Genomic DNA, 27,167 nt, shown 5'->3' with positions numbered 1-27,167 from the left:
CAGGGTCACTCAGCTCCTGACCTCATTGCAGCCTTAGTTCAAGCATGAACAAAAAAGCTGAACAACAGAGGTGAGGTGAGGGTGCCTACCCTTGACATCAAGGCAGCATTCAACTGAGTGTGGTATCAAGAAGCCTTATCAAAGCTGGAGTCAATAGGAATCAGAGGGAAACTCTCCGCTGATTGGAGAGTTGGTACAAAGGAAGATGGTTGTGGTGATTGGAAGTCAATCATCTCAGCTCCAAGACAACTCTACAGGAGTTCCTCAGGGTAAGGTCCTAGGTCCAATCATTTTCAACTACTGCATCAGTCACCTTCCTTCCATCATAAGGTCAGAAGTGGGGATGTTTGCTAATGATTACACAATGTTCTTGACCATCTGCAAATTCTCATACACTGAGGCAGTTTTAGAAGGCAGCTCACCATCAACTTCTGAAGGGCAATTAGGGATGGGTAATGAATGGTGACTTAGCAAGTGAAGCCTACATCCCGTGAATGAATAGAAAGAAACAAGCCTCTGAAGCACAACTTTGTGTGTTCAAATCACACTCTGAAAGGCTTGGGCACGAAATCTACGCTGACACTCCAGTGCAGTAGTGAGGGAGTGCTGCACTGTCACAGGTGCTGCCTTTCAGATAAGATGTTAAACTGAGGTTTCCTTAGTTCAGTCTGATGGACATAAAGATAATTCTATTTCAAAAAACAAAGAAAAGTACAGCACAGGAACGGGCCCTTCGGCCTATCATGATGCCTGCTTAAATTAAAACCGTATCCTTCAGTATCCTTCCATTCCCATCCTACTCATGTATTTGTCTAGTTGCCCCTTAAATACTGCAATCATACCTGCTCCCACCACCTCCCCAGGCAGCACGTTCCAGACATTGATAACCCTCTGTGTAAAAAACTTGTCTCACACATCTCCTTTAAACTTTTCCCCACACACCTAAAATCTGTGTCCCCTGGTACTTAAATTTTCTACCCTTGGAAAGAACATCTGACTATCCACTCTGTCCATGCCACTCAATCTTATAAACCTCTATCAGGTCATCCCTCAACCTCCGTTGTTCCAGTGAGAACAAATCGAGTTTATCCAACTCTCTTCATAGCTAATACCCTCCAGACCAGGCAACATCCTGGTAAACCATGCTGTACCCTCTCCAAAGCATCCATATCCTTCTGGTGATGTGGTGACCAGAATTGGACACAATATGCTGAACAAGGCCTAAGGTTCTATACAGCTGCAGCATGACTTGACAATTTTTATATTCAATGCCCTGACCGATGAAGAGAAGCATGCTGTATGCCTTCTTGACTACCTTATCCACTTGTATTGCCACTTACAGTGACTGGTAGATATGTATGCCCAGGTCTCTCTGTCTGTCAGTACTCATAAGGGTTCTACCATTTACTGTATAATTCCTCAATGCATTGGACCTTACAAAATATATTATCTCACATTTGTCCGGATTAAACTCCATCGATTATTTCTCAGCCCAAGTCTCCAACTGGTCTACATCTTGCTGTATCCTCTGACAATCCTCTTCACTATCTGCAACTCCATCAATTTTTGTTGTCCACCAATTTCAAAGAGGAAATAGGGAATTCTCCCTGCTGTCTCAGTCAATGTTTACCCCTCAATTAACATCAGTTAAAGAAAAAGTATCACATTTTTATTTGAGAGAGCTTATTGTGCATGAATGAGCAGACGCATTATCTATATTACAGCAGTAGCTACACTTCAGATGCTTCATTGGTAGTGAAGTGTTTTGGGATGTGTTCAGATTGTGGGAATTGATTCATAGATGCAAATGATTCCCCCTTTTCTGAACTTTCTTCCCCACATATCACCAATTGAACTTGGAACGAATCAAAACAATTCATACCACTTGGAGATCGCAGACGGGGTCTCTAAGTTGTTGAAGTCTTGGTGTCACAAAAGAAATCAAGACTATGAACAATACACTATCTATCATTGTAGAAACAAGGGGACCACTCAGTGGGACTCCCTAAAAGAATGGTACAACCAAGCTGCACTTTTGTTGCTAAAAATGATCTGCAATGAGTTGGTTACACATTGACTCCTCCCTGTTACTCCCTCCAATGTGCATCTCAGCAGGATGTCAGACATCCCCAAGACAAACCAGGTCATCACTAAGTTGCCACGTGTTCACTGGTACAGGGTGTTATGGCCCCTTCTGCCTGGGGGGGATATAACAGTCCAGCCTAAGGAAACGGCAATCTAAATGCCCCTGCAACCGTTGTGTGTGTGGGGGGGCTGGCGGTGGAATATGCTACGTTGGGGCCATAAAATCCTGGCCTTGAAATATCTTAACATTTGGCAGCAAGAGTTAAACTCCATCCTCTTTAATTCCATCATACTTAGAGACATTGGGCCCAGAATTTGGCTTCTGATAACATCTGCAATTTGTTAAGACTTGTCGCTGTCCCCTCAACCTCAAAACATGTTTGCTTAAGGTGTGAGCTGATAGTGGTGCAGTGAAGAAAACAGGGCATCTGGAGCATGAGTGATCAGGGTCCATTATCTTCTTAATCAATCAGATGGAGGGAACATAAACAGCATAAGGACTGAGAAGGAAATGCACATTTGTGTGGGTGAATTCAATGTCAAGTCAGACACACAAAGTGGAAAATGGGAAATGAAAGACTGGTTTAAAGAGAGAGAAAAGAGGCAAAGGAAAGTAATGTAAGTATTTAAAAATGTTAAATTTTATATTTTTAAATCTCAACTGTTTGCTTGAGTCCCTACAATTATAGCAGTTTTTTTTTTAGGACCAGAGAGGCTGAATGACAATAATCAACATTTATTACATTGTTTAAAAAGGTACAGGACTTAACTTGTTGGCAAGTTTAGCTTGCACCAACCAGCAAATATGATGACTGCATGACTTTAAGTAAATGTTAGACAGGAGATACCATTTTAACTAAACTAACAGTGAAGTACCGCCACTCACTCAGTAACTTCAAGGGCATTCACATCTAAGTATGAATCTCCTTCTCACCTGAAGTTGCTGTATCATTTACACATTAATATTGAGAGTGCAATTACCCTCAAAGTTGTTTTGACAGCAAAATCTAATGGAATATCTACTGCAATTGATGTCAGTCAGATCTTGGAACGAGTTATGGAGCATTATTAAAAAAAATTACAGGTGACATTAAACTGGCCTAGCAGCTGGAGAAGGCTCTAGTCTAATTAGAAATAGACAGTGAAGGCTTAAGGGTCCTTATTTGTGATTATGTGGCAGAACAAGCAGGTCAAAATTTGGAATACTTTGAGTTGGTGAGGGAAAGAGATGTGAATTGGTGAGGGTGTGGGGCGGGGGAGGGGCTGAATCCACAACACTAATTAGTCTAGTCATCTAGCAATATGAAGGGAAACAGGCAGAAAGCTATCTACAAGCGACTATATCAATTTGTAGAGAAATGGGTTTTCGTGATTTGGAGATAATTTAGAATCACTCGTACATGCCTCTTCAATTAGACACAGAGTGTGTTCCATTTTTAAAAAATCAATCCAGATCAATTAACTCTATCCTCACTGGATGAAGACTATACATGATATAGGTTATCAACAAAAGGGAAAAAGGAATACAATATTCCCTTCCAGTTATTTTCCAGCTCATCTGAGTTCCAGGATTTTTAAAATCATTCACCAGTTTCTGCTAAATCTGCTTCCTCTGTGTAGGGGAGTGGGGCTTGAATGGTGACTTATGGTAAAACGTTCATGGTAATGGAGCTAAAGCACAACTGCTGACGAGAGAAATAATCAGTGGGAGATCAGGAGAGATCGCGGGTGGCATAGTGGTAACATCACTTGACTAGTAATCCAAAGACTGAGGCAAGTACAATGGGGAGGGAACATGGGTTCAAATCCCACCAAGGCAGCTGGAGGAGTTTGAATTTGGCAATAATAAATGGTGACTGTGAAACGGTCAACAATTGCCTTAAAGACCCATTTAGTTCACCAATATCCTTTAGGGAGGGAAATCTGTCGATCTTACCTGATCTGGCCTACATGTGACTCCAGACCCACCACAATGTGGTTGGCTCTTAACTGTCTCTGAAATGGCCACTCAGTTCAAGGGCAATTAGGAATGGGAACTGGCCTTGCCAGTGATGACCCCATCCCCTGAAAGAATTAAAAACTGGCAAGGTCCTTTATCATATAGCAAGTCCTCAATAATACATGAAATAAAAATCTAACATAAGTTGAGAAGTTAGAAGAATTTATAATCTGATTTTCCATACTTGTTATATACTGTTTGTGAATGCAGATTCACCTGTCTTTTACACATACCTCTATTCACATATTTTGACTATCTTTGATCCAAAACAATACTTTTCACTATATACTAATACATTTGACAATAATAAATCAAAGCAAACCAAACTCATCCATTGACGCTGTCTGCACTTCCGACTGCCTCAGAAAAGCAGGACCCCACGCACCCCAGACATTCTCTCTTCACCTTCTTCTGTTGGGAAAAAGATACAAGAGTCTGAGGTCACGTACGAACCGACTCTTCCCTGTTGCCATCAGACTTTTGAATGGACCTATCTTGCATCAAGTTAATCTTTCTCTTTAACCCAGCTACGACTGGAACACTACATTCTACACTCTCTCGTTTCCTTCTCTATGTATGGTATGCTTTGTCTGTATACTGCACAAGAAACAATACTTTTCACTGTATACTAATACATGTGACAAGAAATCAAATCAAACCTCCCAATACACAGCAACATTATGTAAACTGTACCAAACACAGTTATCGTGTAGCCATATTGTCTTGAAGAATAATTGTCATTGTCATCACAAAACTACAACAACTTGCTTTGACAAATGGTCACCTGAACTCAAAACGGCTTTTCTCTCCTTACAGATGCTGGCAGACCTGCTAAGATTTTCCAGCATTTTCTCTTTTGACTATAACAACTTGCATTTATAAAGCACTTTTAACGTATTAAAACATGTTTCAAAAGGGCACTATCTGACAAAATCTGGCAGGCACCAACCGACAGCAGCAGATTTTAGGAAAGGTGATCAAAATCTTGGTCAAAGAGGTAGTGTCTGATCCCTGAGGAACACCACTTGTCACAGCCCTCCATTCAGAAATGCACCCTTCCACTGCTACCCTCTGTCTTCTTTGACTGACCCAGTTTTGTATCCACCTTGCCAGCTCATCTTTGATCCCATGCAACTTCACCTTCTACACCAGTCTGCCATGAGGGATCTTGTCAACGGCTTTACTGAAGTCCATATAGACAACATCCACTGCCCTACCCTCATCAATCATCTTCGTCACTTCCTCAAAAAACTCAGTCAAATTTGTGAGACACGGCCTCCCCTTCACAAAACCATGTTGCCTCTCACTAATATGTCCACTTATTTCCAAGTGGGAATAAATCCTATCATCTCGAAGGATCCTCTCCAATCAATTCCCTAGCACTAATGTAAAGCTCACTGGCCTGTAATTACCTGGATTATTCTTGTTACTCTTCTTAAACAAACAAACAACATTGGCTATTCTCCAGTCCTCTGGAACCTCCCCTGTAGCCAATGAAGATACAAAGATTTCTCTTAAGGCCCCAGCAATTTCCTCTCTTGCCTCTCTCAGTATTCAGGGATATGTCCCATCAGGTCCTGGGGATTTGTCTACCTTAATGTTTCTCAAGTCCTTTTTGATCTCAACTTGGCTCAAACTATCTACACATCCTTTCCCAGACTCATCATCCACCAAGTCCTTCTCTTTGGTGGATACTGACACAAAGTTTAATACCTCGCCCATTTCCTCTGGCTCCACACATAGATTCCCTCCCTTGTCCTCGAGTGGGCCAACCCTTTCCCTGGCTACCCTCTTGCTCTTTATGTATGTGTAAAAAGCCTTGGGGTTTTCCTTAATCCTGCCTGCCAATGCTTTTTCATGACCCCTTTTAGCTCTTCTTACTCCTTGCTTAAGTTTCTTTCTTCTTTCCTTGTATTCCACACTTACTTCGTGTGTTCCCAGCATCCTAGCTTTGACAAATGCTTCCTTTTTCTCTTTGACTAGGCTCACAATATCTCTCGTTATCCAAAGTACCCAAAACTTACCATACTTATCCTTCATCCTTCCAGGAATGTGCCAGTCCTGAATCCCTATCAACTTACTGAAGTCTCCCACATGCCAGATGTTGATTTGCCCTCAAACATCTGCCCCCAATCTACGTTCTTCAGCTCCTGCCTAATATTGTTATTATTCCCCCAATTTAGCATCTTAGCTTGAGGACTACACTTATCTTTATCTATCAGTACCTTAAAGCTTACTGAATTGTGGTCACTGTTCCCAAACTGCTCCTCTACTGAAACATCAATCACCTGGCCAGGCTCATTCCCCAATACCAGGTCCAGTATGGCCCCTTCCCTAGTTGGACTATCGATATACTGTTTCAGAAGCCCTCCTGGATGCTCCTTACAAACTCTGCCCCATCCACATCCCTAGCACTAACTGAGTCCCAGTCAATATAGGGGAAATTAACATTTCTCACCACAACAACCCTGTTACTTTTACACCTTGCCAAAATCTGCCTACATATCTGTTCCTCAATCTCCCGCTGGCAGCTGGATGGCCTGTAGTAAACCCCCAACACCGTAACCACACCTTTCCTATTCCTGAGTTCTACCCATATTGCCTAGCTGTATGAACCCTCTGAGGTGTCCTCCCAGAGTACAGCTGTGATATTCTCCTTAAGCAGTAGTGCAACTCCCCCACCCCTTTTACATCCCCCTCTACTATGCCTGAAACATCTATATCCTGGAATGTTAACTACCAATCTTGTCCTTCCCTTAACCAAGTCTCTGTAATAAGAACATAAGAACATAAGAAATAGGAGCAGGAGTAGGCCATCTAGCCCTTCGAGCCTGCCCCGCCATTCAATAAGATCATGGCTGATCTGTTGTGGCTCAGTTCCACTTTCCTGCCCTCTCCCCATAACCCTTAATCCCCTCTCTTATCAAGAACCCATCAACCCGCTTCTTAAAAATATTTAGCGAGGCAGCCTCCACCACTTCAACGGGCAGAGAATTCCAGAGATTCACCACCCTTTGAGTGAAGAAGTTCCTCCTCAACTCCGTTCTAAACCGCCTCCCCTTTATCTTGAGGCTGTGCCCCCTAGTCCTACTGTCTTTTTTGAGCGGGAAGAGTCTTTCCACCTCTATCCTATCCATCCCATTCATCATCTTATACGTCTCAATGAGATCTCCCCTCATTCTTCTAAACTCTAACGAGTACAAGCCCAGTTTATTCAGCCTCTCCTCATAGCTCAACCCCCTCAACTCCGGTATCAGCCTAGTAAACCTCCTCTGCACTCCCTCCAGGGCCAAAATGTCCTTGCGCAGGTGCGGCGCCCAAAACTGCACACAGTACTCCAGCTGCGGCCTCACCAATGCCCTATACAGCTGCAGCAAGACCTCCCTACTTTTATATTCAATCCCCCTCGCTATGAAGGCCAGCATCCCATTCGCCTTCCTGATCATCTGCTGCACCTGCAAGCTGGGTTTTTGCGACTCATGCACAAGGACCCCGAGGTCCCTCTGCACCGTCGCCTGCTGCAGTTTTTCGCCCCGTAAGTAATAGTCCTTCCTACCATTCTTCCTACCAAAGTGGACCACCTCACACTTGCCAACATTAAATTCCATTTGCCATTTCCTGGCCCATTCGCCCAGCCTATCTAGATCCTTCTGCAGACTCTCCACACCCTCCGCACAATTTGCCTTTCCCCCAATCTTGGTGTCATCAGCAAATTTCGACACCCTACACTCGGTTCCCTCCTCCAGATCATCTATATAAATGGTAAATAGCTGAGGCCCCAGCACCGACCCCTGGGGCACCCCACTAGTCACCAACCGCCAATCCGAATAGCACCCATTGACCCCCACTCTCTGCCTCCTATTTGACAACCAATCCTCTATCCACGCTAACCCTACCCCCAACTCCATGTCCCCTGACCTTCTGCAATAACCTCTTGTGAGGTACCTTGTCAAACGCCTTCTGAAAATCCAGAAAGACCACATCCACCGGCTCTCCTCTATCCACTGCCCGAGACACATCCTCATAGAACTCCAGTAAATTTGTCAGACACGACTTCCCTTTAATGAAACCGTGTTGCGTCCGCCCTATCAAGCAATTCCCTTCAAGATGCCTCACAATTTCCTCCTTAATGACGGATTCTAACATTTTACCTACCACAGACGTTAAACTAACCGGCCTATAATTCCCCGCCTTTTGCCTGGCACCCTTCTTAAACAACGGCGTAACATTAGCCGTTTTCCAATCTTCCAGCACTTCCCCGGAATCCAGCGACGTCTGGAAAATAACCACCAAGGCATCCACTATCACCTCCGCCATTTCTTTCAGAACCCTCGGATGCATTCCATCCGGTCCTGGGGACTTGTCCACAATCAGCCCCTCCAGTCTGTCGAGCACCACCTCTCTAGTAACAGTAATGTCATTAAGACCTCCAGTCCTACCACCTTTCCATCGCTAACACCCGGCAAATTATTCACGTCCTCCTCCGTGAAGACAGAAACAAAAAAGTTATTCAAGACCTTAGCCATATCCCCATCCCCTACCACTAGCTCCCCTTTCTCATCCTCTAAAGGACCAACGTTCACCCTAGCCAGCCTCTTCCTTTTTATATATTTATAAAAACTCTTGCTATCCTTTTTTATATTAAGTGCTAGCCCAGTCTCATAGCTTCTCCTACCCTCCTTTATCAACTTCTTTGTCAACCTTTGTTGACATTTAAACCTTTCCCAATCCTCTTCTCGCCCACTGCTCTTAGCTACTCTAAATTCCTCCGCTTTTAATTTAACACTTTCCTTCACCTCCTTCGTTATCCACGGCTTATTACCTCTCTTCCTACTGTCCTTTTTAACCATCGGAATAAATTTCTGCTGAGCACCAAGAAAGATCTCCTTAAAGATCCTCCACTGCTCCTCAGCAGACCTACCTTCCAACGCACTCCCCCAGTCCACATTCGCCAATTCTTCTCTCATCCTACCATACTCCCCTCTATTCAAACAAAGGACGCGTGTCCGGGAACCCACTTTCTCCTCCTCCATCTGCACCAGAAACTCCACCATACAATGATCACTCTCTCCAAGAGGATCCTTCACCGCAAGGTCCCTAATTCTACCCGCCTCATTACATAGCACCAGATCCAAGATAGCTCGCTCCCTCGTCGGCTCCAACACACACTGTTCAAGGAAATTATCCCGGCAGCATTCCAAGAACTCCTCCTCGAGCCCACCTCGTCCAACATGGATCGACCAATCAATATGCAGATTGAAATCTCCCATAACTACTGCCGTCCCATTCCTGCACGCCGCACTTATTTGCGCGTTAACAGCCCGCCCCACCTCCAGATCATTATTCGGGGGCCTATAGACGACACCCACCAGCGTCTTCCTCCCTTTGCTGTTCCTAATCTCCACCCACAACGATTCCACGTTCTGCTCTTTGGCTCCGATATCATCCCTTGCTACCACCTTGATGCTGTCCTTAATCAGCAGAGCTATGCCACCCCCTCTTTCCTCCTGCCTATCCTTCCTAAACACTTGATAGCCCTGTACATTCATCTCCCAATCCCTGTCACCTTGCAGCCACGTCTCTGTAATGGCCACCAGATCGTATCCATTTGTGTCGATCTGCGCCACCAGCTCATCCACTTTATTCCGAATGCTTCGTGCATTCAGATAAAGCGCTTTCATCCCAGCCTTCACCTGGACCCTATTTGCCGTAACGCCACCAATTGAGACATCCTTGGCCTCTTCCCTTACCTGTACCCTATCCTTAACTTTAGACCTCGTAGCGTCACCTACCCTCGCACCCTCCCCCCCCCTAATTAGTTTAAAGCCCTGTCTACAGTCCTCTTTACTCGATTCGCCAACACTCTGGTCCCAGCACGATTCAGACCAACTCCATCCTGCCCGAACAAGTCCCACCTACCCCAATACTGGTGCCAATGCCCCATAAATTCGAACCCATTCCTCCCACACCAATCCCTGAGCCACCCATTCACTTCCTTTATCCTGTCAACCCTACGCCCGTCTGCACTCGTTTCAGGCAGTAGCCCAGAGACGACCACCTTGTCGGTTCTACTTTTTAATTCCATTCCCAGCTTCTCATACTCCCTCCCCAGATCCTCAGTCCGCACTTTGCCTACGTCGCCGGCACCCACATGTACCACAACGACCGGATTCTCACCCTCCTACTCCAGGTTCCTCTGCAGCCCAGCTGCGACATCCCGTACCCGAGCACCAGGCAGACAACACACCCTTCTGTGCACTTTGTCATTGTGACAAAGGACAGTGTCAATACTCTTCACCCCACTATCTCCAATCACTACTACGTTCCTTTTCCCCTTCTCTTTGCCTATGTCCTGCTGCATCACTGTACTGTGTGCAGTTTGCTCACCAACCTCACCTGCCTCGTCCTCTTCCAGACTGGAAGCAAGAACCTCAAACCTGTTATGCAGATTAAGAGGCTGAGGCCTCCACTCCTCACCCCCCCTTCCTCCTCCCAGCAGCCCCCTTTTGTCCCTGACCCTTAGATTTAGCCAGTCTAGGGGCACCCTCTCTCCCCCTGATGAGCCTCAGTGTCTGTAGCTCAGAGGCCAGCTCATCCACCTTGAGCTGGAGCTCCTCCAGCAACCTGCACTTACTGCAGACATGGTCACTGGGAAGGACCCTGGGGTCCGCCAGTTCCCACATCATACAGAAACCACACATCACATGCCCCTCCATTATTCACTGTAATTTTTTATGGGGAAAAAATTTATTTCCTTGTTTCTTGCTGTAGTAGTTTTGAAAAAATTTTTTTTTCCTTTTTTTTCAAACAAACTCACCTGGCCTTTTTCCTCCAAGCCCTTTTTGATATTAAGCCCTATTAACTCACTCTGCTTCCCACTCACTCCGCTGCCCGCTCAGACACTGCCCGCTGTCTACACCAGGCCTCCTTTTAAACCTGTAATGGCAACTATGTCATAGTTTCTAGTACTAATCCAAGCTCTAAGTTCATCTACCTTACCTGTCATACTTCTCGCATTGAAACAAATCCACCAGACCTTCTCTGATTTGCAATCTCACCCTGCCTGCTGTTTCTCTGAGTCTTACTGGCCTTATTCTCTCGTTCCCCTACAGCTAATTCACCTTTGCTTTGCGTTCCACCCCCCTGCCAAACTAGTTTAAATCCTCCCGTGTGACACTAGTAAACCTCCAGGCCAGAATATTTGTGCCCCTCCAGTTCTTGTACAGGTCCCATCTGCCCTGGAAGAGACCCCAATGGTCCAGATAGCTGAAATCCTCCTTCCCCATACAAGCTGTTTAGCCACGTGTTGAGCTCCACTATCTGCCTACTCCTAGCCTCACTGGCACATGGCAGAGGGAGTAATCCTGAGATTACAACCCTAGAAGTCCTGCTTTTTAACTTTCTACCTAACTCCCTAAACTGCTGCTGCAGGACCTCATCACTCCTCCTGCCTGTGTCGTTTGTACCAATATGTACCACAACCTCTGGCTGTTCACCCTCTGCCTTCAGAATGCTTTCTCTCCGTTCAGAGATATCCAGGACCCTGGCACTAGGGTGGCAACATACCATTCTGGAGTCTCTTTCACATCCACAAAAGCACCTATCTGCACCCCTAACTATAGAGACCCCTATAACTATTGCTCTAGTCCTCTTTGTCCCTCCCTGCTTAACAACAGAGCCAGCCATGGTACCACTGCTTTGGCTGCTGCTGCTGGTATCCCCTAATACCCCATTTCCCCCAACAGTATCCAAAATGGTATACTTGTTAGCACTGCTGCCTCACAGTACCAGAGACACAAGTTTGATTCCCAGCTTGGGTTACTGTCTGTGCGGAGTTTGCACATTCTTCCCATGACTCTGGATGCTCCGGTTTCCTCCCACAATCCAAAAGACATACTGGTTATGTGCACTGGCCATGCTAAATTCTCCTTCAGTATGCCTAAAGAGTGTGGCAATGTGGGGATTTTCCACAGTAACTTCAGTGCAGTGTGAATGTAAGCTTACTTGTGACACTAATAAATGAACTTCAAACTCAGAAGGAATGCATGAACCAATTTGTATTTAAAAGGATACTAGAAGATTTGCCCAGCTGAGGCAGGGAAATAGAGCCTGTTGAATTGCTGGGAGGCACTTGAAATTTTAAATACAAAGCTATGTATCTGCCTTAAAATGTGCCCGGATGGAGAAAAGTGGCATGGGGTCTTTAGTTATGTTACGAAGTTACAGGGGAATACATTTTCTGCCGTTTAGTGTATTGCTTGCCTAATAGTAATGTTTAGTCATGCTCATTTTAGTTGATTTGTTACAGTAAAAGTATTAAAATATGAACTCTTATATGATCCTTTGCAGAAATTAATTTTTCATATGAAAGTTTTTGGTTTTCTACAGGCATTAGAGTAGTTAGGTTTTTAATAGAATCATAAAGAGAGGGAGGGAGGTAGAAAATCAGAGAGGTTTAGAGATGAAAAAGAAGGGTTTAGAGACCAAAGATATTGGAAAGGTGGACAATGCAGCAGCAAAGCTATCATCATTCCCAAAGTTTACAATTAAATTGACACACAAGTAAACAAACAGTATATAGAAAAGGTGTTCAGGCCAGAACAGTGTCAAATGTAGTATGGTGAGATAAATCAATCAACAAACTTGATATATTAATTGAGGTTGAAGAACTGCAGTCTATAAATAGGGGAGTGCACTCTCTGTACATTAAGGATTGTTTATAAAGGTCCACTGTTTTACTGCTGGAGATGTGCAAGTAAGTAAACTGCTTGTAGCAGTTTGCATAATACCTCACTACCTTTCTTCCAAATAAGTATCAGGCCTGTATTTGTTAAAGGAATTAAAAAGTAGTTTGAAATGGGGGTGGAGTTGGGAGGGGGTGCAGAATGCATTATGTTTGAAAGACCCTGGTTAGGTTAATGGGCCAGTTTGCTCACATCTTAGGAATAAGAATAGGCCATTTAGCCCCTGGTTCTGCTAATCAACTACATCAAGGCTCATCTATGTCTTAAAACATTGTCAACCTGCCCTACTTCCATATCTCTTAACACTCTAACCCAAGAAAAATCTACTGGCTTAAAATTCTCTTGAAATTTTCAACTGGCTCCAAGCCTTGACTGCTCTTTAGGGAAGAGAGCTGTAGGTTTTCATGACTCGGTATCAAACAGTGCTGCCTAAAATCACCCCTGAATGGTCTTGTTTAACAACGATGGGTCAAAGAACTGCATACTTTGCCTCATTAACCAATTTCAATACATGTTTTATTCAGTACCCATCGGTGCAGTCTCTGTATTGTTAAATGTGATTATGAACATTCTGGCAGAAATCTTGAGGTTGGTTAATTTTTTTTCCCTGCTGAGATTGTAAAGCAGTGGGCGAACTATGATTGACGGTGTAAAACACTCAAGGAGATTGACTCTAGGCTTGTTTACGTCAATGTGGCAATGGTTTAAAACAGCAGCTTCTGTGCACAGATATTGTTCCTTATGGACTGCCTCTTAAGCAACCAGAAGCATGAAATTAGGATTGTTTTGTTTTGCTGCACCAGTGCCCTTAGATCTTAAATTGACATGCGCAGCACACAGCTCATTTTGGGGGGAGATTCATGGAGGATGCCATATTGTCGTGAGTGTTGGCACACATGCATGAAGAGCCATGTTGGGCATACAATGTGACAGCATCATTTAACGCTGAAGTTGCTATTTTAGAACTCAATGGCCTTCCTTCACCTTGTACAGCTGAAGACATATTCCACAAGCACTGCTTTAAAGGGATCATCAATTACTTATAGGTTGATTTCTTCTCAACCCTATATGCGTTTGTATGACTGTTCAAAGTTGCAAGAGTCTCCAGAAGTGACGTGGCAGGTGATAAATGCGTTTTTGCTGACTTCAAGGCTCCTACACAGAGCAGTTGCTGACAGACCTGTGTATTAGCAGGCACTGTCCTTGCAATGCAACATGACTTGGAGGATGAGCAGAGCAAGGCAGATTGCTGACAGAGGGCAGAGAGGAAGGGTTCTTCAGCAGGAGGCTTTATCTGTCCAGGACGTTCTGGGAGTAATTTGCTACCTAAAGCTCAACAAGCAACATTGCCTGAGAGATCTGTGTTTTAGTACAGATGAGTTTCCTGGTATCTGCCACATTCTACAGTCACAACTACAACCTCACAGCAGGGCAAGGAGCATATTGTCACTGGCTGCGAAGGTAATTGTGGAGATGAGCCTTTGGTGTCTTTCAGGTTAGAACTGCAAGAATTTACAACACTGCGAAGTTCACTGTCTGCAGTTGTGTAATGGAGGTCACTAAAGCTCTCTACTCAAAGATAGGAACAGGAGTAGGCCATTCGGCCTGTCAAGCCTGTTCTGCCATTCCGTCATGGCTGATTATCTGCCTCAAGCCCATTTTCCTGCATTACCTCCAAATCTCTTGTTGTGATTGGTCTCCAGAAATTTCTGTCTTGAACATAATCAGTGACTGAGCTTCCATAGCCTCCTAGGGTAGAGAATGCCAAAGATTCACCATCCTCTGAGTGAAGAAAATTTTTTAATCTCAATGGCCTGCTTCCATCCTGAGATTATGGCCAGAATTTTACTCTCCCGCCTGCCATGGGAATTGGAGTGGGCCAGGGGCAGACCATGGAAAGATCTGCTGACCTCGGCTGGGATTTTACGGTTTTGGGATGAGCGAGGCTATAAATTTCCACCCTATGTCCTTTGGGTTTAGACTCCCCAGTCGGGGAAACGTTTTATCTACATCCACTCCATCACACTCTGTAAGAATTTAGTAAGTTTCAATGAGGGATGACCTCATTTGTCAAAACTCAATGAAATACAGACCCTAACTAACTATATTAGTCTAACATCAGTGGTTATCATTGTTTCTGGAAACAATTATTCCAGATAGAATTAGTAGTCACATGGAAAAATGTGAGTTGACTACGAAAAATCAGCATGGATTTCTAAAGGGGAAATCATGTTCAACTAAATGAGGCATAATACTGTGGATGCTGGAATCTGAAACAAGAACAGAGGATGCTGGAAAAGCTCAGTATGTCTGCCAGCATCTATTAGGAGATAAAAGGTGTCAAGCATCATCTATTCTTGTACCATGTTTAACTAACTTGCTGGAGTTTTTGAGGAGGTAACAGAGAGGGTCAATAATGTGGTGTACTTGGGCTTTCAAAAGGCATTCATTACAGACTTGTGAGAAAAGTTATAGCTCATGGAATAAAAGGGACAGTAGCAAAATGGATACAAAATTGGCTGAACAATTGGAAGCAGAGAGTAATGGTCGATTCATATTTTTCAGGCTGGAGGAAGATTTGTAATGGTGTTCCCCACGGATAGGTATTGGGACCCTTGCTTTTCCTGACATGTATAAAATATCTAGATCGGCGTGCACAGGACAATTACAAAGTTTGCGGGTGATATAAAACTTGGAAGCATTGTAAACTGTGAAGGGGACCGTGTAGAACTTCAAAAGGACATACACAAGTTGGTGGAGTGGGCAGATAGGTGGCAAATGAAGTTCAATTCCGAGAAGTGTGAGGTGCATTTTAGTAGGAAGGACATGGACAGACTACACAAAATAAGGTGTAAAATTCTAAAAGAGGTGCTGGAGCAGAGGAAGCTGTGTGTCTATGTGCATTGATTAATGAAGGTGAAAAGACAGGTGGAGATTGCAGTTAATAAAGCAGATAGTACTCTTAGCTTTATTAATAAGTGCATAAAATACAAGGGCAAGGAGGTCAGGCTGAATTTGTGCAAAATACTTGTTAGACCTTGGCTGCAATATTGTGTACAGTTCTGGATGCCACACCATAGTAAGCGTGCGAATGTATTGGAGAGAGTGCAGAGAAGGTTTACAAGATTGGATCAATGGATGAGAAACTTCAGTTATGAGGATAAAGTGGAAAGGTTCGCACTGTTCACCTTGGAAAGAAGGTGGCTAAGAGGAGATTTGATAGCAATGTTCAGGGGGTATGACACCAAGTCGTGATGCTCATTTGAACAGATGGCACGGACACGATAGGCCAAATGGCCTCCTACCATGCTTTAACAGTTCTGTGATACTGCAGCTCCAAACTAAGGGGTGGCTGCTGCACATCCCGGATAATCAGCTGACCACATGGAATGAAATCCATGCTGCTAGAAGAAAGGTGATAGAGTAGATTACTGGTTTGCTTCAACAACATTTCTGATGCCTAGACCATGCTGCAGGAGCCCAGTAGGACTTGGCAAAGTCACTGCCCCACTCATGCTGTTTTCTTATTCTGAGGGGATAGCCCTTGTTGAGACTATACAGTGACCAGCTGTGAAACAGGGGCATGAAGGGGAAGAGGAACTCTGTAACATGGCTCTGGAAGGATGCTGTCTTTCAGTGGAAGACATTTCAGATGGCCTTGGAGGATAGCCTCGAGCAGCTCTGTTTCTAGAAGGCCCTGCTGCACACAGCACCATCTCAGTGTAGGCTCAGACTGGACTAGCTGCCTGACAGTCACTCACAAGAGAACTGGTGGAGTGGCAGGGGTGAGAGGGCACATGCCGCCATCTTTAGAGAGGACAGCAGATCCTGCTCCATGGAGCCATTGTCAGCTCCTTGCCGTGGTGTCTCAGTAATCTTGGTAATCTGCTGGAACACTGATTGCTACACTGCTGTGAGAGACTACAGGTCCCCTTTACACAATGTAATCCATCGACATGGCGGTAGAATGATGGCGATCCCAGCTTCCACTGCCGCACTTAAACATTGGGTGGACACTGCTGGTGCTAAAATGGAAGCTGCAACATTGGCCCTTAGATTCTGCATCATAATTGGGTCCATAAGCGTGCACGTAGAGTTGGCCACTACATACATGGTGAAAAGATGAGTTCCAAATGCTCTGCAATGCCCTACACTAAATTGGCCGCAGTCTTTTCCACATTCTTTGACACTGGCAGGCTTCCTGGCACATTTTCCAATGCACCGAGCATTTTGTGGTGCACATGCATTAACCTTCTTCTGCCCACAGAGTCCTCATTTGAGTTCTCTGCGGTGTAACTTGTGTGACATTGTCCTCCATGGAGCTGGATTCTGCCTTATCTTAGCCCTCAGCTCTGTGACAGTGCACTCGTACAGGCTGCTCACTATGTACAGATTCAGCTCGGTGCTATCCTTAAATTAGTGTCAGTATCTGCCCCTGTTGCCATGCTGTGAAATTGATTGATGGTGTGCCATCATCCTATCTGCCTGCTTGCTGCTCCGCCAGGTCGCACTTCTTGACTATTTGGAAGGAGAAAGGCACAAGGGTATGGATGGAAAAGTAAGAGGTGCATGCTTCCACCATCTAGATTTGTAGATCAGAAGAGATTGTGGGATGGGGTGGGGGTAGAAGGAGGATCAATGATGAAGATACTGCCATCTTTGATTATTTTAGCCCTGCCCTGGGTCACAATCCCGGTAAAGGACCTCCCAATAATAGCCAACTCTATTGCCTGCGTTGGGATTGGATAGTTGGGAATGCCTGTCTCCCTCTGGTTAGCTCCTGCCTCTGGTTATGCATCGCCTTCTCCTGCAAGAGAACAGGAAGAGTGCCAGTGGATTTTTTACTATGTTTGACTGATGTGACTATCAGGGTTGAATAGCTGGCAAGCTGTGTAAGGTGGGTGCAACGTCATCACAATTTCCTTGCACTGGAGGTAGTTCAGAGAGGGCTCACCAGGTTGTTTCTTGGCATTATCTCCCGTGGAAAGGTTGAGCAGGTTGGACTATTTCCCATTAGATTTCTGAAGACCGGAGGTGATATTGTTGAAGCAAACAAGATTCAGAGGGAGCTTGACAGTGTAGATACCAAGAGGATGGTTCCCCTTGTGTGGGAACTCAAGAACACGGGTGTACAGCTTTAAGAAAAGGGCTTCCCACTTAAGTAAGAGGTGGGTGGTTTTGACAGCACTGTATCTAGAGCTTTACTCATGGAAACTTAGAAAATTGGAGCCGGAGTGGGCCATTCGGCCCTTCAAGCCTGCTCAACTATTTAATATAATCATTGATGATCCTCCATCTCAGCACCCCACACATCCATACTGTCCATATATCCCGTAACACCTTTACAGTCTAGAAATCTATTTCCTTCTTGAATATTTTCAATGACTTGGCCTCTACTGCGTTCTGTGATAGAGAATTCCACAGGTTCACCACTCTGTGTGAAGAAGTTTCTCCTCACCTCTGCCCTAAATGTTCTACTCTGTATCATGAGACTTTAACCTCTTGTTTTCCACCCCCCCAGCCAAAGGAAACAACACCCCTACATCCAATCTGTCCAGTCTCTCGGAATTTTATATGTTTTAATTAGATTCCCTCTCATCCTTCTAAATTCCACTGAATACAGGCCCAATCGACCAAATCTTTCCTCTTACAACAATTTCTCCTCATCCCAAAAGTCAGTCCGGTGGACATTTGTTGCATTCTCTCTACGGCAAATATATTCTTTCTCAGATAAGGAGACTAAAACTGCACACAACACTGCAGGTGTGGTCTCACCAAGGGCCTGTACAGCTACAGTAAGACATCCTTGCTCCCGTACTCAAGTCCTTTTGCAATTAAAGCCAACATACCATTTGTCTTCCTAATTGCTTGCAGTACCTGCTTTCAGTGACTGGCAAACTAAGACACCCAGGTCTCTTTGTACATTAACATTTTGTTGTCTATCATTTAAATAATATTCTGCCATTCTGTTCCTCCTTCTGAAGTGAATAACTTCACATTCACCAACATTATACTGCATCAGTCAAGTATTTGCCCACTTATTGAACTTGTCTAAATCACCTTGAAGCCTCCAAATTTCCTTTTCACCGTTCACATTCCTACCTAGTTTTGTGTCATCAGCAAACTTGGAAATATTACATTTGGTTCCATCATCTAAGTCATTGATGTATATTGTGAATATACATCAAGGCCCAAGCATTGATCCCTGCGGGACCCCACTAGTCACTGCCTGCCACTTTGAAAAAGACCCATTTATTCTTACTCTGTTTTCTGTCTGCTATTCAATTCTCAATCCATGCCAGTATATTACCCCCAATCCATGTGCTTTAATTGTGCAACTAACCTCTTATGTGGGGTTTTACCAAAAGCTTTCGGGGGGTGGGGGGGGGGGGGTGTGGGGGATGGGGAAAGGTTGAGAAGGCGAAGCCTTCATGAATAGACAGTATCCAACAATTGAAATACTCTCTAAAAGCCGGAAGCCAAGCAGAACCTTCATAGAATCCCTGCGGTTCAGAATGAGACCATTCAGGGCATGAGTCTGCACCGACCACAGTCCCACCCAGGCCCTATATCCGTAACCCCACATATTTACCCTGCTAACCCACTCTGACACCAGGGTCAATTTCACATGGCCAATCAACCTAACCTGCACATCTTTGGGAGGAAACTGGAGCATCTGGAGGAAACCCATGCAGACATAGGGAGAACATGCAAATTTCACACAGATAGTGACCCAAGGCTGGAAATGAACCCAGGTCCCTGGCACTGTGAGGCAGCAGTGATAACCACTGTGTCACCATGCCGTCCTGATTAGAATGCCTTTGAATCAGCATGCATAAAGGCCCTTCGGCCCATCGAGTCTGCACAGACAATATCTACCACCAAAGAGGCGCTAATCCCATTTTCCTGAACATCTTTGAATGTTGTGACATTTCAGGCGCTCATAGAAATATTTTTTAAAGGTTTAAGGTGTCCAGCTTCTGCTATCTTCCCAGGCAATGCATTCCAGATTCCCAACACCCTCTGAGTGAAAAAGTTTTGTTTCTCAAATCCCTTTTGCCCCTTACCCTAAAACCATGTCCCCTCGAGACTGACACCTCGACCAAGGTTGCGGGTTTGAATGAAGTTTCATTCGATTTGTTGCTTTAATTTACTAATTAGAATATTCTAAATATTCTAATCTGCACTTTAGGAAACCTGGGATGTTCTGCCCTATTAAACCCTGTGAGTCCTATAGAGGAACATCTCTCCTGCTGTCTGCAGTATCTGAGGCGAGGGATATAGAAGAGTGTGTAGTAGCTCACAGCTCCTTACCGTTCTTGCAAACAGGGCAGCATTGCTCGGGCTCATACACTGGGTTGACGCACTCCGGCACGGCACAGTCAGCGACCACACAGTGCACCTCACTGCTGGCCTCGCACCGACACCACTCACAGGGGGACGGCTGAAACAACCATACAGGTTTGCTTTATAACTCAAATCACACAGCCGCCCAAAAAAAAACTCCTTTCAATGGAGCTGACTTCAAACATTAGAGGGGGGGGGGGGGGGAGGTGGAAAAAGACACTTAGATTATAGCACAGTTACTTAACAGCAACTCACCTTCTCCGTTAAAATTTAACAATATATAGCAGACAAATAAGGCAGGGAGCGGTTACAAATACATCCAATTCACTTAGGTGATCGTCCCGAGAGAAATTAATATAGTTCCTCGCTGTTCTGCCCAATTAATCGCCAGTTTAATTTGTGTAATGCCCATTTTTTGCGGCTTTAAGGAAATGGATCAATCTCTGGTGATGTTTGTAAGAGTGCGGGGGGAGGGGACATTTACAATCTCTGAATTAAATACACAATTCTAGGTGTTCAGGTGAGCCCACTTTAAGAAAACACAGTTGAATCTGTTCCCCAGTGTATCCTCTCCCTTCTGAAGCCAGTGTTTTGAACTCACATCTGGCTTTCACCCTCTCACCAGTTGTGGAATGATGGGCACAGCTGTTGGGCTGCAATGCTCCTACCTTGAACTCTTCCAGCACCTTGTAGGTTTTGGCACGGTATTCACAAAAGTTTTTCACCTCTTTGCATTCGGGGCAGCAGCCGTTGTGTTCGACCTTGCTGCACTTGGGGTGGATCTTGGGGCACTGGGGTTGCTCGCACACCGGCCCGTCCTCCGTGCACACACACGGGCAGTTCGAGTGTCCCGGGAAAAAGCGCTCGCCCAGCTTGTACACAAAGCCACTATCGTCCACGCAGCCTTTGCCGCGGTAGTCGTCGAAGTCCATCTCGTTGTTGGTCGGTCCCAGGGTGTTGTCGCCGCCGAGGTCATCCTCCAGGTCGCCAGCAACCGGGCTGAGGAGGAGCAGGGTCAGGAGGAGGCTGCATGCTGCAGGGAGCCCTGCAATCATAGTCCACAAGTGTCTCTGCCTGGCCATCAGCTCCTGCTCCGGATTGGGCTGGAGCTGCCCATAGACTCCAGACTGGAAAACACATGACAAGTTTAAAGAAAGACTTGCATTTAAACAATGCCGTCCACCCTAAGCTAATGCACCTGACTGCCGCACCTTATTAAGCTGCTGGAATATAACGCTCAGCAAGCTTCAAAAGACATGCCACAAATGATCATGTTTTTGTTTCTGTGTATTTGTAGGACACCAGGAAAAAAAAACAACCGCCCTCACAAATAATGTCATCTTATAAACGCACCCGGAAGGAGCTCCCCACAGTGCAGCACAGTCTCAGCACTGCGCTGGAGTCTTGACCTGGATTCTGTGTTGGAGACTGGGACCTAAACCCACAATCTTACAACCTGTCGACGCGTGCTGCCCACTGGAGCCAGCCTGGCACCAAAGTAGCTGCATCTCAAACACAGACAGGGAAACTTTAAACCGAGAATCACAGCCTGCACATCTCACCATACGGTGTGATAAACATGTTAAACTTTATATTTTAAAAAGAGATGCAGGGTCTGAAGTAGACAGGAGCGGCTTCTTGCCCTGAGGCAGATCCCCATTCCTCCCCCCAGGAACTGGAATGACCTTTAGTCTCCTAGGATTCAGAGTTACACCACTGTTATCCATACAGTCATACTCACCGCCTGATTTATAGCCTCTCCGGACTATTAATTACAAGCTGGGATGGCGAGTGCAAGCAAGGCAAGGTCACTTGGGTGACGGTTGTAAATCTGATCAGTTCCTCCACATTAACTCTCCCCCCCCCCCCCCGACTCGCATTCCACAGCAGGTGGGGAATGGGAGCAACATTGACACCAGTTGCCAGCGTGTCGCATTTTCTTCCTGCAACTTATGTGCGGGTGGATAGCACTGGCTGGCTGAGGGAATGGAACCAGACATCCCACGGCCGGGCTTAGAGCTCACAGTGCAATCCCGATGACAATGTGTAGACCGGGGGGAAGCGGGGGGGGGGGGTGGATGTTGGGGGTAAATACATAAATTGACAGTACCTGGTCCGAATCAGCGCGATGGTCTCTGCCAAGATGATTTGTGGTCAACTGACTTCTTTACGCAAAGCGCATCTTCAATAAAGGCAGAATGGTCGCTAAACGGTAGCTCCGGCAAGCACACATCTTGAAATCACCTGAAATTCCCTCCCCCATCCCCCATCCTCAGCGCCCCCCCCCCCCCCCCCTCCCAGCGAGAATGACAAATAACAGAAAGTTGCCCCTTTCAAAGATTCGGTGCCAAGAGACGGATCAGCCGGGAGAAGGCGCCTTGTGGAGACTGACCGCTGGAAGTGTGTCCCAGGCGATGCGGGATCCCACCTGAGATTCTAGCAGCCCCCCTGCATGCCCGCACCAAACCCCCGAGCCCTTCTGCTTGGAACAGCTCCAAGTGCCCAGTCTTCATGAGCATCACTTTTACAAAACAGAGAGAAATCCACTTTCAGCACCGCGGACAGCGCTCCAAACCCAGAGCCTTGTGTGTGCGTGTGTGTGTATACACTCAGTCCGCGCCCTGGCCACACAGCTATCTAGATCTTTAATACAAAGACCACAGTGCAAACAGGCGAGTGCTCCATCCAGTAAAGCGGGAGATCATCCTCTCCACCGCTCGTTAATTTCTGTCTAATAGTTGCTCCGCTTTCAGCAATGGTTAAAATCGTTGGCAATTCATCACTGCAGCACACCTACACCGTGGTCCTGTTCTCCTGGCCCGCCAAGGCATCTCTGCTCTCGCTCCCACCCGTTCCTCGGTTCGGCCCGCTTGAACTTGCTTGGCTCTGGTTTATCCCAGTCAACTCCAGGTCAGGTTGCTGGCTTGGCTCAGAGTCCTGGGAGAAGGATTACACTGGCCGGGAAGTTTCCAGCCATGCAGTACGTCTGCCTTGTCATTAGGCGTCATTGTCAAGCAAGCAACTGCATATCTCCATCAGAAAAAAATCAGACCGATGGATAGTCCAGCCCACTCCCCCCTCCCCATTCCCATTCACCCCCTTCCCCCCAGCAAATACCTCCCATCCCCGCCTCCTGCATAATATGGACAAGTCATGGCCATTTCACATGCAGCAGTGTAACACACACACATAAAATATCAAACACTTACTACACTGCGGGTTCTTCAATGACCCGAAACAATCCCACTAGGCGAAGTTATTATTAAATCTTGCAGCACCATGCGGCCCATCGTGTTGCTATTGCTCCCTTCTCCCCTTTCTTCCCCTTCAGTTACTTAACTAGCTATCTGTTAGATGCTGTTATTTGAATCTGCCCCAGGTAGGCTAAGTTGAACAGTCTTCCATACCTATGGCCAGCTAGCAGAGTAACAAGGCAGAACCTTTGGGAACTGCTTCGTTTTGGGTCCGATTCCCTCCAACTAACACAACAATTCCTAGTTATAAAGCAGCCGTTTTTTAATATTTAAATAAACACCTCTGTCACGATTAGATACAAACATTGTTTATTTGAAATAAACATCTAGTCGATTCTAGACACAACAGTTTATTAAGTGACAGGAGTTGAACAAGGTAGATCGTTGCACACCGCGGATACAAAGGTTAGAAGGACTTGTCCATTACGTTACCCGATTTTTCGACAAAAATAAATCCGATTCATTACAAATAGAGTGAAAGGCACGTCATAAGCTGAAGGCACTGCGGACTTAGGTTCTTACGCCTCAAGTCCAGAGGCGGACGGTGCCATCAGAGCCTCCCGACATCACATATTCACCCTTGTGGTCAAACAGCACACACTGCACAGCATCTTCATGCCCTGTTAGGCTGTGCAACTGGCCCGAGGGCAGATCCAATATCTTCACCGTCCCATCATTGCTGGCCATGATCACCAGGTGAGCTGGGAAAGAACAACAAAAAAAACACCAGAAATGTAGAACCATTAACTAAATGAAAGTGGTATCATCATCAATAGATCTCACTGGAACAGGACACTGAGATGAACTCAATCTCTAGTTTAACACCAGTGGCTTTTGATTTTTTTTTCAAAAACCCTGCAGATGCCTGCTTACACCCTCCACCCCCACCAGCTATATGCAAATTCTCACCAAATATCTCATTAAATCATTTGTAATAATGTATACCCATTAAAAGGTCACATAGTGTCAAGAGTGACCTGCTGTGGAAATCACATCCTCAGCTTGGATGTTTTAGTTTTAATTTCTTCTTGCTAATATGAAACAAAATCAACAGGGATTTGAATTAATGAACTTGCTGTGTCTGGGCAACAAGTTCTGTATTATAAAGTGGATACTAGCCGTTGGTGTTGAATGCACCTATAATGAGCAGCCTCAAGCACAGAAAACTCCTTGTGAACAAAGAACAAAGAAAATTACAGCACAGGAACAGGCCCTTCAGCCTCCAAGCCTGCACCAACCATGCTGTCCATCTGAACTAAAACCCTCTACCCTTCCAGAGACCATATCCCTCCATTCCCATCCTATTCATGTATTTGTCCAGATGCCCCTTAAAAATCACTATTGTATCCACTTCCACTACCTCCCCCAGCAGTGAGTTCCAGTCACCCACCAGTCCCTATGTAAAAAACTTGCCTCATACATCTCCTTTAGACCTTGCTCCTTGCACCTTAAACTGAGTCTTGTAGTAATTGACTCTTCCACCCTGGAAAAAAGCTGACTATCCATTCTGTCCATGCCCCTCATAATCTTGTAGACTTCTATCAGGTAGTCTGCTTGTTTTTTTTTAGAAAATATGGTAAAGACTTTAGAGAACATACTTTTGAATGGTATACTAGCAATGTGGTTAAGTTACATGGAGAAGCTGGGCTTGTTTCTCCCAAAGGATGGAAGACTCAGGAGAGTTTTACTCAGGGTGTTCAAAATCATAAAACATTTGATACAGTAAATAAGGAGAAATTATATCCAGAACCAGAAAGCTTGGGAACCAAATTTAACCACAGATGGTATAAAACTTGGAGGTTAGTTGTTTTAGACAGTGAGTTGTTATGATTTAGAATGCACTGTCAGACAGTTTGGTGGAAGCAGAGTTAACAGTAGATTTCAAAAAGGAATTAGATAAAAACTTCAGGGGGAAAAGTCAGTGTTATGGGAGAGAGCAGGGACTGATTCGATAGCTCTTGAAAAGAGTCAGTACAGATTGGATGGAACTAATAGCCTATTCTCTGTTGTATGATTTTATGATTCTATAACTCCAGGTTCTGCTGAATCCTTGGAACTTGCATTTGAGATCAGCCTACAAAGGTTACATTATGAGGACAGCTTCCTTAGAACTAGTCTGTATTTCCTGAGGTATAGGAGATTAACGACATAACTTAATTGAAATAGCTAAGATGATTAAAGGAGTTTATAGGATAGAGAGAAACTATTTCCTCTGGTGGAGGAGCCCAGAAGAAAGGGATAACCTTAAAATTAGAAGTAGGTCACTTAGAGGTAATGTCAGCAAACATTTCCTGCCAGCAAAGGAGGCCACGATATAATGGAAATGTCATTGGACTCCAAGTCCTGGCTAATACTCTAGGGATGAGTTCAAATCCCACCACAGCAGCTGGTGCAATTTATATCAATTAACTCATAAATCTGGAATTAAAGAAACTAGTCTCAGTAAATTGTGACCATGTTGGTTTTATATCTCCACACACATTATTTTCCTTTGGGGACTAGTGGGGAAGTGTTGGACAGATTAACAGGCTTATTATCATCCTGTTGAACCACGTCATGAGCACTCCTTTGGTGGAGTGCAGCCTCAACCTGGAGCATTGTTTCAGGGGCAAGGACACTAAAATAAACAGCATTCCAGAATGGTAAACATGAAACTACCAGGAAGTAGAAATCTACTCTGCAAACAGCTGTTGAAGCTTGGGGCGGGGGGCGGGGGGATGGGTGGTGGTCAACTGAAAACCTCAAAACCGAGATTGATAGATTTTTTGTAGGGTAAACATATAATGGGATGTGGCTGTAAACAGATTGAATAGATTTCAGATACAGATCCAACGTGATCCAACTGTTTGGTGGAACAGGCCGGAGGATCTGAATGGCTGAGTCCAATGATTATGTCAATAAAATGAGCGAAGGCCTGAAGACTTTTCCTGTAGAGTTGAATTTTGTTTAAAGTTTAAAATTTATTTATTATTGTCACAAGTAGGCTTACATTAACACTGCAATTAAGTTCATGTGAAAATCCCTTGTGGCTCATTTGATACAGTCTTGTTTATGTATTATTGCTGTGAATTTTCTCTCACGTTTTGTTTTGACAGAAGCAGGTTGTGAATTTGGGCCTCTGAGATTGCTTCTGGATAACCTCTCCGGCACAGGATGTCCACTGTCACATAGAACCAGCACCAATGAAGTGGGCCAGAATAGATGCACCTTCATTTACACCGATGCAGCCATATGGAAGGAAACATTGACAGCTAATGCAACCCGCAATCTTGTACATGATGGTTAGATCAATTAATACCATTCTTGTGCAGGATACACATTGTATACTGCCTGTAAATCAGCCAGTTTTACGCCATTTAATAAACTCCCACATACTGCCAATTTTCCCAATGATTGTGCTTGACATTAATAGTTGAAACCCTTTTCAATATTGTGTTGGCTTCCTTTAATAGGGAATGAATCTCTCTCACCAGAACTCAGAAGGCTAATGTCCCTCTGCTTATGAACTAAATGTTATAATGATGAGCTGCACTCAGCGGAAAATCAATGAATTCATTTCAAGGCCCAATATGGGGGCTCATGTATATAAATAAAGCTGTAGGTGTGGACTGGCATGTATTGCAACTCATAGTGCAATCCCTTTTGAGCAGCAACGTGTCTGGTATATTTTTGGTTAAGTTGAAGTGTGCTGTGTTGACACCAATGAATCAATATGAATAATAATCTGGGAAGCAGATT

The 27,167-nt window shown here is 44.9% G+C and overlaps 2 protein-coding genes across 6 annotated transcripts in view; both read right to left on the bottom strand.

The window, feature by feature from the left end:
• Positions 1-22,396, bottom strand: part of vwc2l (von Willebrand factor C domain containing 2 like) — a 34,561-nt gene extending 12,165 nt beyond the window's left edge. The window contains exons 1-4 of one of the 4 annotated variants that reach the window (XM_080198178.1): positions 22,286-22,396; positions 20,844-21,302; positions 20,143-20,272; positions 4,407-4,495 (exon numbers count right to left, since the gene is read on the bottom strand). In XM_080198178.1, the coding sequence (XP_080054304.1) occupies positions 4,446-4,495; positions 20,143-20,272; positions 20,844-21,257 (594 nt within the window). In that variant the 5' untranslated portion in view covers positions 21,258-21,302; positions 22,286-22,396 and the 3' untranslated portion in view covers positions 4,407-4,445. The remainder of the gene's footprint in view (positions 1-4,406; positions 4,496-20,142; positions 20,273-20,843; positions 21,303-22,285) is intronic. The other 3 variants (XM_080198180.1, XM_080198176.1, XM_080198177.1) reach the window with 3 other exon arrangements.
• Positions 22,397-23,783: 1,387 nt separating this feature from the next.
• The window catches only part of spag16 (sperm associated antigen 16), an 846,000-nt gene continuing 842,616 nt past the window's right edge, over positions 23,784-27,167 (bottom strand). For both annotated transcript variants that reach the window (XM_080198174.1, XM_080198175.1), the window contains one exon: positions 23,784-24,130. In XM_080198174.1, the coding sequence (XP_080054300.1) occupies positions 23,955-24,130 (176 nt within the window). In that variant the 3' untranslated portion in view covers positions 23,784-23,954. The remainder of the gene's footprint in view (positions 24,131-27,167) is intronic.

This window comes from Carcharhinus amblyrhynchos, chromosome 11, assembly GCF_965287045.1.
Source record: "Carcharhinus amblyrhynchos chromosome 11, sCarAmb.v2.hapA, whole genome shotgun sequence".
Lineage (NCBI taxonomy): Eukaryota > Metazoa > Chordata > Chondrichthyes > Carcharhiniformes > Carcharhinidae > Carcharhinus > Carcharhinus amblyrhynchos.
The sequence above is the reverse complement of the archived record's forward strand: the minus strand, read 5'-3'. Positions and strand labels throughout refer to the sequence as shown.